The sequence below is a fragment of the Equus asinus genome, chromosome 6 (assembly GCF_041296235.1).
Source record: "Equus asinus isolate D_3611 breed Donkey chromosome 6, EquAss-T2T_v2, whole genome shotgun sequence".
Lineage (NCBI taxonomy): Eukaryota > Metazoa > Chordata > Mammalia > Perissodactyla > Equidae > Equus > Equus asinus.
The window spans coordinates 29,129,828-29,147,633 of record NC_091795.1 but is presented as its reverse complement, the minus strand read 5'-3'; the positions used below and the strand labels follow the sequence as shown (position 1 = coordinate 29,147,633).

Sequence of the window (17,806 nt, the reverse complement as noted above, 5' to 3'; positions counted from 1 at the left end):
TATGAAACCACCAGGTGTCTCAGGAGGTAAGGGCTTCCCAGAGAGCAGCACAGAGCAACCCATGAGGAAAGAATGAAGGAGAGGGCAGCTTTACACTCCCTGGTCCCCCAAGTGACAATATCTCAGAATTAGAGGCTTTCCTAATGGCTCATGGAATTTACAAACTCAGAACTTTAAAGGGTGAATAGATAGAAATAACCACAGTCGCCTGAGGCCACTGGGACTGGTGGTTGTTTCCCAGGAACCAGTTCGTCCACCACGCCCCAGTGTTAGCCTCCAGTGCTGGAAACAGCTGGTGCAGGCTGCAGTCCCTCAGTTTCTTTCTTTCTTTTTATTGAGATATAATCGACATATAACACTGTATTAGTTTTAGGTGTACAACATTATGTTTTGATATATACATATGTCTTTCCATTTCTGATGTGGACCAGGATGCCCCGAGGGACACACAGCTGGTTAGAATCAGAGCCAGGGTGGGATGCTGGTCCCCAGTGTCCGCTGCTCAGGGCTCCTATGACTGTCAGTTCACACTGGGCTTACGGCCTCCAACACCCCCAGGTCTTCTACAGACCTTAAAAAAGCTTAGCACTGAGACGCCTTAAAAATTAAGAAACGGAAGGAAAACAGAAAACTTCTTATCATGCAGCGTCATGTCCTCCTGCTCTCCACAGATGTGGAGGGACCTGCCGTGCCTCAGTGGCACCAGCGCCGGCAGCACAGGCAATAAAGGGCACCACGTGTCCCCTCCTTCTTCCGTCACGCCAGCCAGCAGCTGCGGGCCACGGGCGGCCCCTGTCGCCTTCTAAGCCAAAGGCAGTCCCTCCAAGGGGGTGAAAGGGGAGCTGCGTTAGTCTGGCACCTTATTCTCTAGTCCCTCAGGTGTCCAGTGAAAGTTAGAGGAGCAGGTCAGGAGAGAACAATATGGCCCACCGCGGGGTGGCCACAGCTCCACCAAGCCGTCCTTCACACACGTGGAGGGCAGCTGCGGGACTGTCCAGGACAGGGAGACTCCAGGCTCATCCCCTCTCCCTAAGTTTTCCTGGCTGCTCCAGGCATAGTCATCATCACCACCTTCATCCTGCTAAAAGCCCTTTCATAGCCATTTTCACAACAGTGCAGTGAGGTGGGGAAGCAAGGGACCTTTATCTCTATTTTAAGATAAGGAAACCAAGGCTCTGAGTGGTTAGGGACTCACGCACAGTTACACAGCTAGTAAGTAAGTGGCAAAGCAGGACCAGGGCTCCCTTGGCTGCACCAGGACCAAACCCCCTGGAACTGCAGGGCTTTGTCACTTGAGAGGACCTGGGTAAGTTCCTGTGTCATCACCCAGAGCACAAGGAAATCCGATCCAGTGGTGGTTTTAAAATACCTCCATACATTCTTTGACACTCCTCCCTTCAAGAGGTGGAGAATAATTCCCTTCTCCTTGAGTGTGGGCTGGACTTAAAGACTCACTCCCAACAAACAGAATGAGGCAGAAGTGGTGGTGTGTGACTTCAAAGACTAGGTCCTAAAGGTACTGCGGCTTCCCACTTGCCCTCTCTCTCTTAGACCAGTCACTCTGGGCGAAGTCAGCTGCCATGTTGTAAGGAGGCTCAAGCAGCCCTGGAGAGGCCCATATGGTAGGGACTGAGGCCTCCAGCCAACAGACACAAAAGAGCCATCTGCATCCTCCAGCTCAGTCAAGCCTTCAGATGACTGCAGCTCTGGCCGACAAGTTGACTACAACTCTTGAGAGACCCTGAGCCAGAACTACTTGGTTGAGCTGCTCCCAAATTTCTAACCTGCAGACACTTTAAGAGAATACACGTTGTTGTTTTAAGCACTTAACCTCCTGACCCCTCCCCTAGACCATGCAGCTGAAAGGGAGCCCCAGGATCAGATGCCAGCTCATGGTTAGAACCTCCTCCTGAGGCCAGAGTCCAGCACACTGCAGAGGCTGGCTGCTTACTCACCTTTCCAGGTCCTGCAGGTGGAGCAGCAGGTACATACTGTGGGGATGGGGGGCACATCAGTGATATCCCCCACTAGACAGGAATGAGCCCCAGGCAAACAGGGAGGCCCCAGTGAGGTGTGGGATCCCAGTGTGTTCAATATAGGGGTCCCAGGAATGTGGGTCTCTGTAGAGACACCAAGGTGGGAGAGGGGATCATTCCAGATTCAGCTTCCTCTCAGGTGCTAGAAAATGTCCTTGGCTGGCCCACAGAGGTCAGTCCTTATATCCTGCAGCCCTGGGGAATGCAGGGGATGGGGTCAAAGTTTCCTCTAGGAAATAATTCCAACCACACTTGTTCAGATGCCCTGCTCTTTACGCCCTCCAGTTCAGCAGGCCCTCTGAAGGGCTTAGTGTCTGACCATTTGGTGGAAGGCCTAACTGGCTGCTGCCTTGCACATTCCATTGGTCTCGGTGCACATCCAGGCCTTGGTACACAGGAGGAGCTCACTCAATACGAGCTGAGTGTCTCCACGTCCACACACAGCAAGGATCATTCTTCCAACTCCCTTTGCACCCCTTCTAGGGTCCAATGCCAGGCTTTCACTGGATAGTGTCTGACAAAATGCCTCCCAGTTCCTTCTGCAGGGAGGAAAACTCCATATTGATAGTTTGCACAATGGGCATATATTTTTATTTTACATAACTTGTTACATAATATCTCCTTCTATTTTGTACTTTTTTCTCTAGGCATCATGTATTCAAGATCTGCCCCGACCTACACTGAAACTGCTACTTCCGCTGCTGCACTTAATTCCACCTCTTACCCGTCCTCTCCCAGGTTGCCTTCAACTCCTGCCATCTGTCCAGGGTTTGCAAATTATCTTGTTTGCTCTCCTCAGAACCCTAAGAGGTAGGCTGAATAGAGATTACTGTGCCCTTTTCCCAGAGGAGGAAGCTGAAGGGAATTGGGCTTTTCTCCTGTGCCAAGGTCAAATCCTCTGGTCAGCGGCCGTCTGGGCTATCATTCTGAGAAGGTTCTGAGGCTGAATCTAGGCCCTGTGCCAACAAGCGTGGTGACTGCTCTGTGATGTCTGTCTTGCTGTCTCTGCACAGGCCCAGTGCCACCCAGCCCGGATGGAAGCCAGAGGCCCTTTCTCTTACCCCCCCACACCTGGTGTCCGAGGCCCACAGTGGGGGTTGGGAAGGCACACCAGCCCTGTGTGGCTGGGCCTCCTTTACCAGACTTCCTCCAAGACACCCTCACCCTCAATTCAGGGGTTATGACACCCCCAGGGCCTCTGACCGGGGCGCTTTCGCCCTGTGCCCAGGCCCTGGGCCATCTTTTGCCTGTTTTTCTTTCTGAGATAATTTTTATTTTAGGCCCCAGAACAGCTGGGGCAAGTGCCATACAGCGCCTGTCGTCCCTGCTGGGTCAGCACCTCCCTTCTCTGCCTCCTGAAGCCACAGGTGCCAAGGCCAAGGGCGGGCAGGGAGGAGAACCGGCTCATGTTGCAGCACAGCGGGTTCTCCCTCTGGTTCTCCATGAACTGCACCTGCTCAGCCTGCGACCAGAGTGCTCCCCACTGCCTCCAGGGGCCTAGCAGAGGATGTCACTGCTAACAGAGGGCAGCAGGGCCAGCACCAAAACAAATCATCCCAAAGCCACTTCCATCTGGCGCTGGTCTGGGAAGATGTTCAAAGTCTGGGAGACACCTCCCATTGCCTTTTAGATCCCACCAGCTTCTCACTTTCCCACTTCTGAGGCTGCTCTGAATAATTCACCAAGGGGATATCTAGGCAGGAAGCCTGGGTTCCAGTCCTGTGAGGCCTTGACCCAGTGCATGACCTCTCCGAGCCCACTCCCTCTACTTGGTTCACCTCCATAATGACAACATAGAATCTCAGTGGCAAAGGCACTATGGGACCACCTATGCCCACTTCCCAGCCAGAGCAGGCATCCCTCCCTAGAGCCTGAGAACATGATCATTCAGCTTTGGTTTGGGCCCTTCCAATGTCAGGGGTCTCACTGCCTTACATGGCAGCTCATTTCTCTCCCGGACACTTTCATGTTATAAAGTGCTTTTGGAGGTGAGTTAAAGAAGAACAACACTGACAGCAGCTGCTCCGTGGAGTGCCAGGCATGATCCTAAGCCTTTTACATGGATTATTTCATCTGAATCCCACAACAGCCCTGCATACGCGTACTGTCGTTCCTTGTATACAGATCAGGAAGCTGGGGTGCAGAGGGGGAAGCAGCCTGCCCAGGTCACATAGGGGTAAGTGGCTACTGCCCCTTGAACCTCACCTCAGCTGTTCTCACTCTGCCCTCTGAGCCTCACAGAACTGAGGCCTTGTTTTCTTCCAAATGACAGGTTCATCTGAGGCTCGGTAGCCAGTGAGCTGACCAAGGGTGGAGGTGACACCTAATTCCACTTCGTAACCCTATTTCTGGAACAGTGCCCAGTAGGTCAAAAGCTGCAGATGCTCAGTGGTGAGCGAACAGAGGGCACTGGCCCAGAGTCCAGGCCACAGGAGATGCCACTAGCAGGTGATCCTGGGGACAGCTCCCTTCCCTGGGCCATCATCTCTTCATTGGTAAAATCAGACAGTTAGACTGAGTGATCCCTGAGGTCCCTTCCTGCCTGGCCTTTTGCAATTCCATTCTAAGTTCCCCTGAGGGGGGTTCCCTCAGCAGATACCCCCTCCCTGAGGTGGAACTCCCTCCCACAGCCAAGCCTCCACCTCCCCAACCTGGCCAGGGTTAAAACATCTCCCCTCCAACAGAAAAGCCACACTCTTCAAACCTGGCTTTGGGGTCAAAGGGGGTATTCCCGAGAGGAGAGGAAAGTGATGGCCACCAGGCCTGGCTCTGAGCTGTCCTCCTTTGCCTGGCAGGGAGCATGAGTCATCCTTCTCAGGGCAGCCACAGGGCTACTTCTTTCCCATCCACGTCTAAGACCCTCAAAAGTCAGGTGGGGTCCCTGGGGCTTGGGGCTGAGGTGCCTCCTGCAGGCAGCACCTCACAGCTTGCAGTCAGGGTCCAGATGGCCTGGATGTCCCTGTTTGTACACTTAAGGGCAGGGCAGCCACCAGGCACATGTCACAGCCACCAATTCCAAAAAAGTGGCCCAATTCCCATCCTCAGGTTCAACTTCCCACCAGGGGTGAGAGCAGAGATGGTGATCCAGAACCGGCCCTGCACCCCCTTCACCATCAACTCTTCGCTGGCAGCAGCAGTGCTCAATGTGCTTGTCATCTCCGCAGGGAATGGTCTGGGAAACTGTGAGTCCTGGGCTAGCTCCCTACCCCCTGATCCATGCCCTTACCCTCCATACGCCTGAAACCCACTGACAGGTCAGACATTAGTGGGTCCCAAACGTGGCTGCACCTCAGTGGCATCACACATCTGGGTCTCACCCCAGACCTATGACTCCTCTGGGGATGGACCCAGGACTCTGCAAGTTTAACAAGCACCCAGGTCAATCCCCATACAGGCAACCTCATGCCAGGAGTTTGACAACCGGAAGTAGACAGACATCAGAGGTAGAGGTGCAGTTTCTGTAAAGCCCTGGCCTCCATAGGAATTAGACCTCAGAGCTGATGTGGCCCTTGGCATGTGGTGGCTGAGGGTGTATGTGGTGAATGGGGGCTCAGGGATGGGAGGGGAGGTAGAGTGAGAGAAAGGACAGGAAACAGTCGTGCGGGAAAAAGGGACCATGAAAGCTATAAACCCCAGGTGGGTGGGAGGAGCCACGCAGATCCTCAAGACAGGTAAGCCTTGAGTGTGTGGGTCAGAGGAGTGTGAGCCCTGGGAGTATGGGGTCAGAGAAGAACAGATCAGAGAAAGCTGCCTTGGCCCAGGTCCAGTTGTGCTGGTTGCTTCTAGGTTAGCGAGGCCTACATGAGGTGGAAAAGAGGGGAAGTGAGGTGACACCTACCTGAGCTGCCAGCGCTCTCAGAAGCACTCCTGGACATCTTAGGCTGGCCGTGTTTGCCGCTGGCCCGCCCGGACCCGGGTGGTGGGGGGCCCGAAGGAGCAGGGGCACCGTCTCCCCTGATGGTGCTGAGGTCCTGCATGCTGAAGCTCCGGAGTCTCTCCGATAAGGCACCCTGTCCCTGGACACAACACAGGAGGGGCACACGTCAGAGGCCTGACCCACAGACCATGGGCAGAAGTCGGGGGCAGACACAACAACAGCCAAGAGGGAGCTCTGACAGCCAGCAAGGCGGAAATCAAGACCTGGAAGGACCCTGCAGAGGGGCAGGTACCGTGCACTTGCTGGAAACATTGAGAGGGTCAAGGCTCAGAATATTCCAGGGCCTCCTCTGGGGCTCCCAGCTCCTTCCTCTCCTTGAGACGCCCCCATGAGGAGCGAGAGCCTCAGACAGACCGGGGGCCAAGGAAACAACTGGCGTGTGCAGTTCCTGCTCTTCAGGGTTGTCTGCTGCTTCTCTGGCTTTACGTAAACAAAGATCCTTATATAGCTACACTTTTCTCAGTTCCCAGGACACAAGAATCTGGTTAGAAAATCAAAACCTAATAATCTATGTGCTCAGTCCTTACCCTTTTCAAAGGAAATAAAATAGAGACAGTATTTTTCTAAATGTATGACAACAGCAATTTCCTTTATCTGTTCACGTTACGGTTTATGAGGCACATTTACTTCCACTGTCTCATTTGAGCTTCATAAAATACCCAAAAGGTAATGAATCAGGAGGGAAAACAATGATATTTCAAAAAACCAACCAAACCAACCCTGCTGACTATAACCATTTGATATTCTGAGGGAGCCGCAGAATTCATCTCAGCGGGAAATCGCTCTTTTGTTTAGAAAAGCAAGATCAATCCATTCCATTCATGAAAGGGAAAGTCCTCACTGTTGGGATGAAAGAATCTGTGTCAGAGAGTGAAAACAAGCATGATGAAGACTCAGGGCTGGTGGCATTGCGTTAGGTGCCTCAAGGGCTGCAGAGGGAGACTTGGGGGTGGGCAACCTGAGCAGTGAAGGGGCTGGTAGGAGACTGGGATTATTGAAAGTTGAGTTGGGATTTGAGCAAAAGGTGACAGGCAAGTGACCACCAGGCAAATCGATGAACTTGGGCATCTTCAGAAATACAGTCATGAACCACACAACGACAGTCTGGTGAACCACAGACCACATATACGATGGCGGTCCCAAAGATTAGTACCATATAGCCCAGGTGTGCAGTAGGCTATACCATCTAGGTTTGTGGAACTGCACTCTGTGATGTTCGCACGATGACAAAATGGCCTAACGACGCATTTCTCAGAACGTATCCCTGTTGTTAAATGATGCATGACTGGCCTGGAGGGCGTGCAGACTTCCCACAGGTACCTGGGACAGCAGGGGAGGGGCGAGGAGGTGTTTTATTTGGATAATGAAGGAGAATGGTCCTAGAGGGCTGGAGGACTTGGGGACAATAAGGCACAACAGATATAACAGAACCCACAAATCAGCTCAAAATAAAGGAGAACAGCTAACCAGAGGGCTTTGGGCTGGGGGTGGGATTGGTGACACAAACAGGGGCCACAACAGCTTAGTAAGAGGTTTTCAGGGATGGCCACAGGGATTGGGGAATTTTCTTTCATTTTACTTAATTAAAAAAATTGTAATGAAAATGGGCCACCAAAGCACAGCAATTCACTGAAGTGACTTTAGTTCATGAAGGAGCCTCTAAAGGAGCAAATGCAGAATGAGTCCATCAGCAGGAAGGGGGAAAACAAAGGAGCTTGCAGACAGGTTTAGAAGAAATGTCAGCATAAAACAAAGATGCATTAAAATATGAAAAAGATAAGTTCTCAACCTACCAAAGATATAAAAGGCATGTCTCCAGGAAACTAACAGCAACCAAAAGAAAACTATTTAAAGAGTCAAATATGTACAATTAGAATTATAAATCCAGGCACAGGGGTGTTTGTAGGACATTATACAAAAAAAGACAGAAATCACCATGGTTGACTCAGACACTGCTCTGGAATGAGGGTGGGCACGGGGCCCGAGGCCTCACCTTGTAGACAATAGCAGTTGGGTGGTCTTTGCCAAGAACAAGAGAGTGGGACCTGCCACCCAGTGTAACTCCCCCCAAATCTATCAGCCAATGATCCATGATTATTTTACTCAAAAACATTTTAGATGATATCTAGAATTTAGAAGAAATTAGATGACTAATTTCTAACAAAAACTGATTCTGAAATACTCTGATAATTATAATGGAGTAATTCAATGTTAGGTTAACATTCAGGAAAACCATTCACTGTTTTCTCTTTCATTAATCCTCCCATTTATTCATTTCTCTCTTCAACAACTACTTATCAAGGACTTTCTAAGGGCAAGACATCATGCTGGTGTTATTAGGAAATACCAAAAATACAGCTTGAACTCTGACAAATGTAAAAAGACAACGGTACAAATAACCACGCAGAAGTGCCATACCAGAAGCTATAGAAAGTGAAGATTAAGAACCACAGTTCTAGAGTCAGACGTGGATTCAGATTCCAGACATATCCCTAAGAGCTGGATCACTTAACCCTTGTCCATCTCACTGTTTGCATTTGCAGACTAGCATTCACATGGCAGGATGGTGGTGAGGATCAAATGAGATTAAGCTCATAAAATATCTGTTACAAAGCCCAGTGCACAGTAAGTGTTCAAAAAATGTCAACTATAATGACGATGTTACTGCGCTGCTTGAGACACACAAGTTACTGTTGAAATAAAAGACAGAAAGATCACTTCTAGCGAAAAGGACTAGTAGGGCTTCATGATCCCAAGCCCAAATAAACGGTCAGGCCAGCTGTGTGGCCTAACTCCATCAACGTGTCTCCAGCTCTTACAAATGCTCAGCTGTGCATCTGAGAGAAAGCAGCAGCAGGAATCATACACGTCCATTTCAGCAAAGCACTCAATTCCACTCCCAGAAGCCAGCCAGCCTTGCTCCCACAGCACGAGCGTCATGAAGCCTGGAAGTGGCAGAGGTTAGGAAAGAGAAGATAATAATAGCTCCCTATCAACCTAGTCCTGACTCAGAGGAAATCACAGCGGCATGGATGCAAGACTCTTGAAAACACATTAGGCCGTACCCGTCACAACAATCTGAGATGGTGAAAATCAATACGGCTCTCTCACTTGTAAACCTCTCAGCCCTGCTCAGTGTCTACTCAAAGCCTCATTTCCCTTCACCTGCCAGCCCCATTCCACCCTGCCAATTTGGCCCTGTTCTGGAGAACCTTCATGTTGTTATTCTGGGAATAACCAAGAGTTGTTCACTGGTATTCTGCAAAATTGGGTTCTCTATTTTGGGAAAGTAAATTGGATTCCCTAACTTTGGAAAAGCTTAATACCATATTCTCCATAATTCAATGAGCCACGGTTACCATATTAAAAGCTTTGAGAAGTCCTACAGTGTCTCACTCACTGTATCCCAAACATATTTGACCACAGTGGGATATACTGTTAGTTGACCATCCAAAAGTCATTCTCAAACTCAGTTCTTGAAATGATGAGAAAAAATAGATTTCCCAACCTCCCTTGTAGCTGTGGATGGCCATGTGATATAATTCTGGCCAATGGGATGTAAGGGGAAATCTGCTAAGGGATTTCTAGGAAAGGTGCTTTCTCTTCCTGATAGGAGGAATAAAGCCGGACCCTGCTCCCAGCTTTCTGCCTTTGACTGTGGTGGAAACGCCATCTTGTGACTAGGAGACTCAACAGAGACATCCACCCAGAGCCTTGACATCACTAAGTCACTGGAACAATAACAGCACCCACTTACTTCTAGACTTCTTGCAAATTATTTTCATCAATTCCAAGACATACATTTTTTCATCTTTGAAATTGGAGTGGGTCTTACAATTGTTGTTGCCTGGACATCGTGGTCATTGCACACACATGAATACACTTGGTTGTTACTCCCCAAGGCATGACTGGACAGCTGAAACCCCTCAGTGTTCAATTGACAAACCATTTAAGAAGCACTTGAGGAAGGAATATGAGTCCAACGTGTTGTCCAAAACACATTCCACTGACAACTTCTGGTAAGGTCGACAAAGCGGCAGCATCTGAACTGGCATAACGGGTATCAGCAGCATGGATAAAAATCCCAGAGACAAAAGCTCCGCATCCCTACTGCTCTGGGAGGCAGAGAGTGATGCGGCAGGGTCATAAGTGGATCCTGGTGCACTGAGCTAAAAAGTGACTCAGAAGACTCAGACTCTTCAGAAGAGTCTGAGAGTGAAGGAGTGAGGTTAGGAAGACCTCAATCAATTTATTGTGCTTACCTGTTCCTTTTAAATATGTACAAAAGTGACACACAAAAAAATCTATGTCTGAACAAGCCTAAAAGAGTCTTTTTAATAGGTAGAAGTAGAAAAGTCTGGTGAAAAAGCATTATGTCCTAATTTAATTGACAATATTTTCTTCCTTAGTGGTACATAAGATAGCGACGTCTTAGAAACCACAGCATTTTAGATTCAGCGCAATATGGCTGCACTTTTCAGAGAAGCTTTCTCTAACCATCTGGGCTCCGCATCATGTGCTCTCAGAGCAGTCTGTACTTCTTTCTTGTACTCCATACAATTATATTTAACTATTGGCATTGTTTGTTAGTTTGCCCTCCCTGCAGATTATTTACTATCGCAGCCTTGGCATCTGCCACTCTACCTGATTGCATTAGAGGTCAAGGAGTTGAATGAATGAATGTATGACCGTTTATTGAGCAATCCTCTGAGTAAAGTGTGACAGCGGGAAATCCCCATGTCCCACCCCAATGCATCAGCCAGGGTCCCCAACCTGAAGGAGAATCTTGTGGAACAGGGACTTGGGCTCTGTCCACAAGGAGTATATGAGAGATGCCAGAGTGCTGCAGGGTGCAAAGGTCAGAGGGCACAGATCTGAGAGGCCTGTCTGAGGGGACAGTCTGAGGTGTCCCCGAGGAGACCACACTTGACCTGGCCTTGGAGGACTTGGGTGGGTGAAGATGGGGACTGGGTGGAAAGAGGTGTATATTTCTTAGTGTCTGTCATCACTGCCACTTCATTCCACCCCAGATGAGGTCTTTCTAGTTTTTTCTGCTAAGGAGACAGGGGTCCAGTTATACTGTGTTAATGGCCAAATGAATGCATTTGTGAAAGTTCCTGCTGAAAGGTTACAGAGTTTTTTTTAAAGTAACTATGCCAGTGGAGGGCAGGGGCAGGAGTGAAAGTTACTCTTTACCGAATGCCCTCTTCTGTACTTTTAGAATTTTGTACCATGAACGCGTATTACTTTTAAGAAATCATTAGGATTTCATTTTTAGTAACAGCCATAGCACTCTCCCAAGGTAACTGAGGACCCCATTTTGTAAATAGAGGGCTTTCATGATGTTGAAAAATGCCATCCACACCAAAAAAAAAAAAAAAAAAGTAGAACTGTTTAAAAAAAATAAGCAAGAATAGAGAAGGAAGAAGTAACTATTTAAAAAAAAAACAAGAACAGAGAAGGAAGAAGTGGTGTCTCCAGAAATTGCATTATATTCGCTCTCCAACTCCGAGAGCCTAGTCTCAACTCTGGTACAGGGGGCCTTGACCAAGTCAACATCGTCTTTCTCAGCCTTGCAACCTCATTGGGAAATTAAAGGGTTGAACAAGATTCCCTTCCAACTGGAAAATTCTGAGTTCAAGACCCTCCTCTATGGCTCACTATCTGGCTCTAATTGCATCCAAAATAAGAGTTTCTAGTATGATTTAAATCTCTAGAATAAATGTTGGGCCTCTCTAGGCAACTCAGATGAAGGGTGAATAAATTCCAGCCCGTGTGTGTGTGTTTTTTTAAAGTCCTCTATCAATTTCCTCACGAGCCAACACTGAGTTTAGAATATGAGCCATAGGAAAAGCTAAGAATTCTGGGGTCCTTTCGTGAACCAAGGTCAGCTTATTTCAGGTACATGTGAGCACCTGCCCCCAGGGCTCTCACCCCACATGTCAGCACTGTCCTCAGCATCCCACCCCTGGAAGAACCTCTCCACAGCTTAGCATCGTGGGACTGGAAAGGGAGACATACTCGGCCTTCCATGAAAACGAATCCCCTACTTAAATTCTGTCTTACTCTTGACCTCTTTATCCCCCACAGTGTTATAAGCATGGTCTACCCAGTTTTGTTGTTGTTACTTGTTTATTTGCTGTTTATTTTCACAGACTCACCTTGTGGCCCTCTGGGCATGTCAACAAAACGTGGCCAAAGGGTTCTTTCAGCTGTGCTCCTAGAACCCCAGAATTCTGCAGAAGTATCTTCTGGGCAAGGGAGGGTAATCCATTCCTGGTTATTTTAATCTTTTTTTTTTTTTCCTGGCTAAAACTCTTAGAAAATTGGACTTTAAAAGGTAAACTGTGTCACTGAATTTTCTATTAATCTGAGATCTTTAATTTCCAATCTTTCTCCCAATTTGTAAGGGATAAGAAAGCCATGTATCCAACACAAACCAAATTTTGTAGGTTTTGATGTCTTTCTTAGTCAGGGGAGGGGATGGGTGTGTTCTTGGGAAAACCTAGACCTTTAATAATCTGGTATTCCCAGTGAAACAATTTACCACTAATAGACTGCCTGCCATTAAGGTCCATAGAGCCCCGATTTAACACAGCAGCTGAGCCTGGTTCTAAGTCCTTGATGAGGTCCTCTTTTCCAGAGGGACACACCAAGTCACAGGGGAAGGCTCCAGCAGAGCAGGAATTTTAGCCCATCTCAGCTCATACATATCTAACGCCTGTGACTGATGACAATGAGAGTAAAGACAAAAGGTTTGTGAGTCAGGCAATTGATAACAGAGCCACCAGTGTAACCACGTTGCCCACTGGTAATTCAAAAAGAGTTAGTACTTCCCTCTAAAGGGGTACCCACCTCACTGATGGAGTTAACCTCTACAGCTACACATGCTCCATATCAATGCCAAGCAGGCTCCTTATCAACATGCTGGAGGAAGATGGGGGGCTTTTTTTGTGACATAAAATTGGACTAACAAACAAAAGAGAAAGAGAGAAAGAGACAGAATTTCTCCCACAATAGCATCAATTATCAAATCCAATTCATTCTCCAGGCGTTAAGCAAACAAAGAAAAAAACCCAAATAAGTTAATCACATGTTAGACGCTACCAAATTAACACAATAAAAGGCTCTAGAAGGACACGAAGTGGCTCTGGGATTAACACACACGTACACACACAGGTGTTGGTAGGAGAGACACCTGGCTCGGATCCAGACCATGTGTTGGTGGGCAGAGGGGGCTGCTGGCCTCTCTACCCGACTGGATCAGTTTGGAGTTAGTCACGCCTCTCAACGGGGTTACCTGCCCTTCTCTGAGGTCCAAAGAGGAGACAAAATGAAAGAGTCGAGCCACCTGATAAAGGGGAAAAGAAAAGAAAGCCATGGGCACCAAGCCTAAAAAACGAGGTTGAAGCGAGCCATGCTGCCCTCACCTCCTACACTCACTCACTCACTCACTCACTCACTCACACACTCACTCACCCACACATCTCTTCATTCATTCATTCGCAAGAAGGGCTGATGGAGTGTTTACAAAGCTCTGTGTGAAGCCCCACAGAGGAACAAGGACGAATATGATACCATTCCTGCTCCCAAGGAGCTCACAGTCTAGCTGGGGCATCAAGACACAAATGCACACAAGGGAGCAAATGACAAAGACGATAAAATGTGTGACAGAAGTTCAGGAGATGGAGAGAGCACTGTTGGCTGAAACACCCAGGGGAGGCCTCATTCAAACTTGAGGGAGGCAAGGGCTGTATCATCATCAGAAAGGGGAAGGATATGGAGGCCGGAGAGTGGTCTGAGCCAAGGTGTGAGCGTGGAAACCCGAGGAGCATTTGGGACACTGACACTGACCATTGTGAGGAGAAGAGGCTCTGGAACTGGCGAACAACGGGAGATTAGCCTGGAAAAACTGTACTTCAGCTGCCTAAATTTGGACTTTGATGAGATGAGAGCTCCACTGAAGGCTTTTGAGTAGTGAGCAATGTGAAGAAAGCAGGACTTTAGAATAATGAGAACATTCTGGATATACCATGTGGTACACACTGAGAACTAGCTCCTGATATTTGCTCTCCCCTCCTTCCTCAGGTTGCAGGTGGGCACACAGACGTCTGGATAAAGACCATATTTCCTAGCCTCTCTTGTCACTTAATGGAAGACAGAATGCAAACACAAACAACTGGTGAGAGAAGGCTGGTTTTGTGCTTCTGTCTGGAACACTGGCTGGATCTGAGGTGCTGACAGAAGCTGCTGAGGAGGTGACGAGCAGAAGCTGGGAGGTGAGACAGGGTTGTGTTGAATAATGATAGTGCACAGATGAGTCGAGTCCCTGTAATCCAGATCAGGGCCAGTCATCTGAGCCAGGCCAGCACCCAGGTGATGGGGTTTCGGGGTCACCAGGAAGGACTCCACACACAGCAGCAGTCCCTGCCCTCACAGTATAAGTCCGCCATTGAGACACATTGTCTCAGCTGGAAGCTTTGCCTTGTCCGCGCTTCCTCGTGAGGAGAAGTGAAGGCCCTGAGGGGAGGTTAATGTGGTAGCAGATCGCTCTTCCTGAGGGGGAGGGGGGACACCAGAGGCGTATGGGAAAGGGACAATGAGACGAGAGAAAGGACTAAGGGGGAAGGAGGGCATCCACAAGACAAATTTGTTCAGCTGTTAGTGAAAAGTGGAGCTATAGCTATACTCGCATTTACAAACGTGCCCATGTTATCACAAGCGATACAGCTTTAAAGGAACTATATCTTAGGATGACACATATTTGTGATCTAAGTTCCTTCACCTAGTATGTACCACCGACTGCATTTCAGTGTTGCCCCAGCCTTGCCTGCCATGGCCAGGATTTGCTGGCTGCCTTTTGCATATTAATGCACTTTCTTAACTCCTATAGGTGTTTGATATAAAATGGTCAGAAGAGCAGTCAGACAACCTTAAAAGTATCCATGGCTGCAAGCGACTCTGAAATTCTCTATGGCAGACGCTCATCTCTCAGGTATTCAGCCACGGTCCTCAGGGTCTGGTGGTGTAACCCAAATAGAAAAGGGTCAGGAAGTGTCAATCAGGGTGCAGGGATCAGGGAGGGAGCCATGGGGTGCATGGAATGATGCAAGAAACAGTGGACTGGGAGCTAGACCCTGTCACTCTGATCCCAGCTCAGCAACTAACAGCTGTGTGACCTTGGACAAGCCACTCAACATGCAGGTCTCAGTGTCCTCCCCTGTGAAGTAAGCAGTTACAGAGATGGTGTCTTAGGTTCCCTCCTGCTCTAGCAACCCACGGTCTGAGGTTCCCCCTCTCTTGGTGGGGAGGTGCTCACGTGTTGTAAGCTGTCCCTCAGGGACCCACTCACCTCAAGGCTGAAGAGGCCCAGAGCCATGAGGGACCCGAGGCCCAGGGCAGGTGAGTGGCTTGCCCAGAGAGACACAGCACAGGCAAGGCAGACCGGGACAACACCCAATACCACACTCACACCACCACACCACAGAGACAAGACAGGAAGAGAGCCTAGATCCACACCAGTGGGAAACACAGCCTCCTCTCCAGAAGAGTCTGAATTGTAAATAACTTCCCAATGCCAGCATCTGATTTGTTTCTTTTTTTAAGATTGGCACCTGAGCTAACATCTGTTGCCAATCTTCTTTTTTCCCCTTTGTCCTAAAGTCCCCCAGCACACAGTTGTATATTCTAATTGTAGGTCCTTCTGGCTGTGCTATGTGGCCTGATGAGCGATATCTAGGTCCACATCTGGGATCTGAACCAGAGAAACCCTGGGCTGCCGAAGTGGAGCACGTGAACTTAAGCACTCGGCCACGGGGATGGCCCCTGACTTGTTTCTTTTATTTGGTTCAACAGTGAAGAGACAATCATGATCAACTTCAGAGACCAAGCTGCCATACGAGGAGAAGGGAACAATGGTAACCTTTATTAAGAATTTAGTGTGAGCTCTGCACTCTGTGACGTCTTTACGTACATCGTCTTAAACTACTTTGCAGTAGGCACCATTATCACGCCCACTTTGCAGGTGAAGAAGCTGAGGCTCACAGAGGTGCAACAGTAAGTGAGGGAGCTGAGACTTTTACCCCGAGTCTGCTTATCTCCAAGGCCCACACTTGATGCTACCCACGGCTCTACTGGCAGAGACAGCTAAAGATATGCACAACCGTCCTTCATTCCTTTAACATTTACTGAGCACCTACAGGGCATGCAGATAAGACATGAATGTAAATGACTACAAGAGTGCCACAGGGGGATCAAGGAGCAAGAGACCAGTTCCACCTGGAATCCAGGAAGGTTCTGTGGAGGCAGCAGCATTTGACCTTGAAGGGTGGACAGGATTTCAAACAGGAAACAGGGGCAGATGAAGGACTAATAAGCAGAGGCAGGAAAGAGAAAATTCTAGAAACAGGGCACAGAGTTGCGATTTCTAGAACAGCACAGAAGGTGGTGCTGTGAGTGCAGCACAATAAGAGCCAAAAATGTAAGGACAGACAACACAAGAAGGCTAGGATCAGGTTTGGACTGCACCGGCCTCAAACAGGAAGGGAGAGTAGCAGTGACTACTTGGGTGGCTACTGGAATAGTCCAAGCTAGGGGAGGGAAGCTGTGAAGAAGGTCTGGAAGCAAGGAAAGGATGTCAAATAGGCAGGACTTGAAGATAAGTGGGAGGAAGGAGGAGCATGAAGATGACTGAGAATGGGAGCCTGGGGCCTGAAAGGATGGTGATTTCATTATCATCAGAAAGATGGGACACAGAGTGGCAGATTTGGAGCTAGGCAAATGTTGACTAAAGGTACCAAGGAGAGACAGGGAGGATAAGTTCAGCAGAGAATCAGAAACGCTGGACTTGAGTCCCACGGAAGCCGATCTGGGAACCAAGTGCATCAGGTGACAGCCGGAGGTGAGGGAAAGGATGAGATGGTTCTGGGAGGCAGAGGAGAGTAAGGGGCAGGGCCCATGGAGAAATCTCACCCAATACTGAGGGAGTGACAGGAGGAAGGAGGGAGTGAGCAAGAGAGAAGAGTCAGGAAGGAAGAGGTGACCAAGAAGGCATCATGCCAAGAAACAGCTCTTCCCACTCATGTGTGAGCCTAAAAATGCTTTCTCAGACTTCTCAGGTCAACCAGGCTCTTCTTAGCAGTCAGAGAGGCGGGCAGGCTTCTCTCTTTCCACGTGGACCCTGGCTTGTCTGGCTACATATAATCTCCACAAGTAAACTTGGAACAGAAACTAGGCAAGTCACATTAGACCAGCAACTCCGCAAGAGTCCCTGGCCCTTCTTCTTCAGCGGACTTGTGACGCTGGGCCTCTTGTTTGTTTTAATCCACCTCACCATCTATGGAGTGAGTGAGGTGAGGCAACATTCCAAGAAGAAATACTGGGAGGATGGGAATCCAGAATGATGGGGGGGTGAATGTCAAAGGCGAGTATGGTGGAACCACACTGGTCAAAAGTCTTGCTTGGCTCTGCTTCAACACGTTTTGGAAAGCTAAGCTCAGGTGCAAGCTGCTTGTTTGGGAGACGAGAGGGTAGGGCATACTTCCAAACTTTTCCAGCAGGTTGTCCACAACAGTTTAGATAATCTTGATGTTTAAAACTGGTTGCCAAGGTGAATTCTAAATATTAATTTTATGTCACACAGTCTTTGGCTATAATCGAAGAAAGAAGGCTAACTTGGTATAAGCTAGCACAGTGGCTGGGAAGGTTCCTCGGACAGGTGTAGAGACAGCATGAGGCTTCTTGGAGCCCTTGGCCACTTGGATTCAACAGACACAAGGGTGTGACGCCAGAAAAACGAGACGCAGGGACCTGGAGGGGACAGCAGTCTTCTCTC

The 17,806-nt window shown here is 48.8% G+C and overlaps 1 protein-coding gene across 23 annotated transcripts in view; it reads right to left on the bottom strand.

The window, feature by feature from the left end:
• The window catches only part of REEP1 (receptor accessory protein 1), a 97,398-nt gene that overhangs the window by 9,971 nt on the left and 69,621 nt on the right, over positions 1–17,806 (bottom strand). For 5 of the 23 annotated variants that reach the window (XM_070511840.1, XM_070511837.1, XM_070511839.1 and 2 more), the window contains exon 6: positions 5,875–6,052. In XM_070511840.1, coding sequence (XP_070367941.1) covers positions 5,875–6,052 — 178 coding nt within the window. Of the gene's footprint in view, positions 1–1,955; positions 1,992–5,874; positions 6,053–12,134; positions 12,225–13,144; positions 13,325–17,806 lie in introns of all 23 variants that reach the window. The other 18 variants (XM_070511838.1, XM_070511827.1, XM_070511819.1 and 15 more) reach the window with 11 other exon arrangements.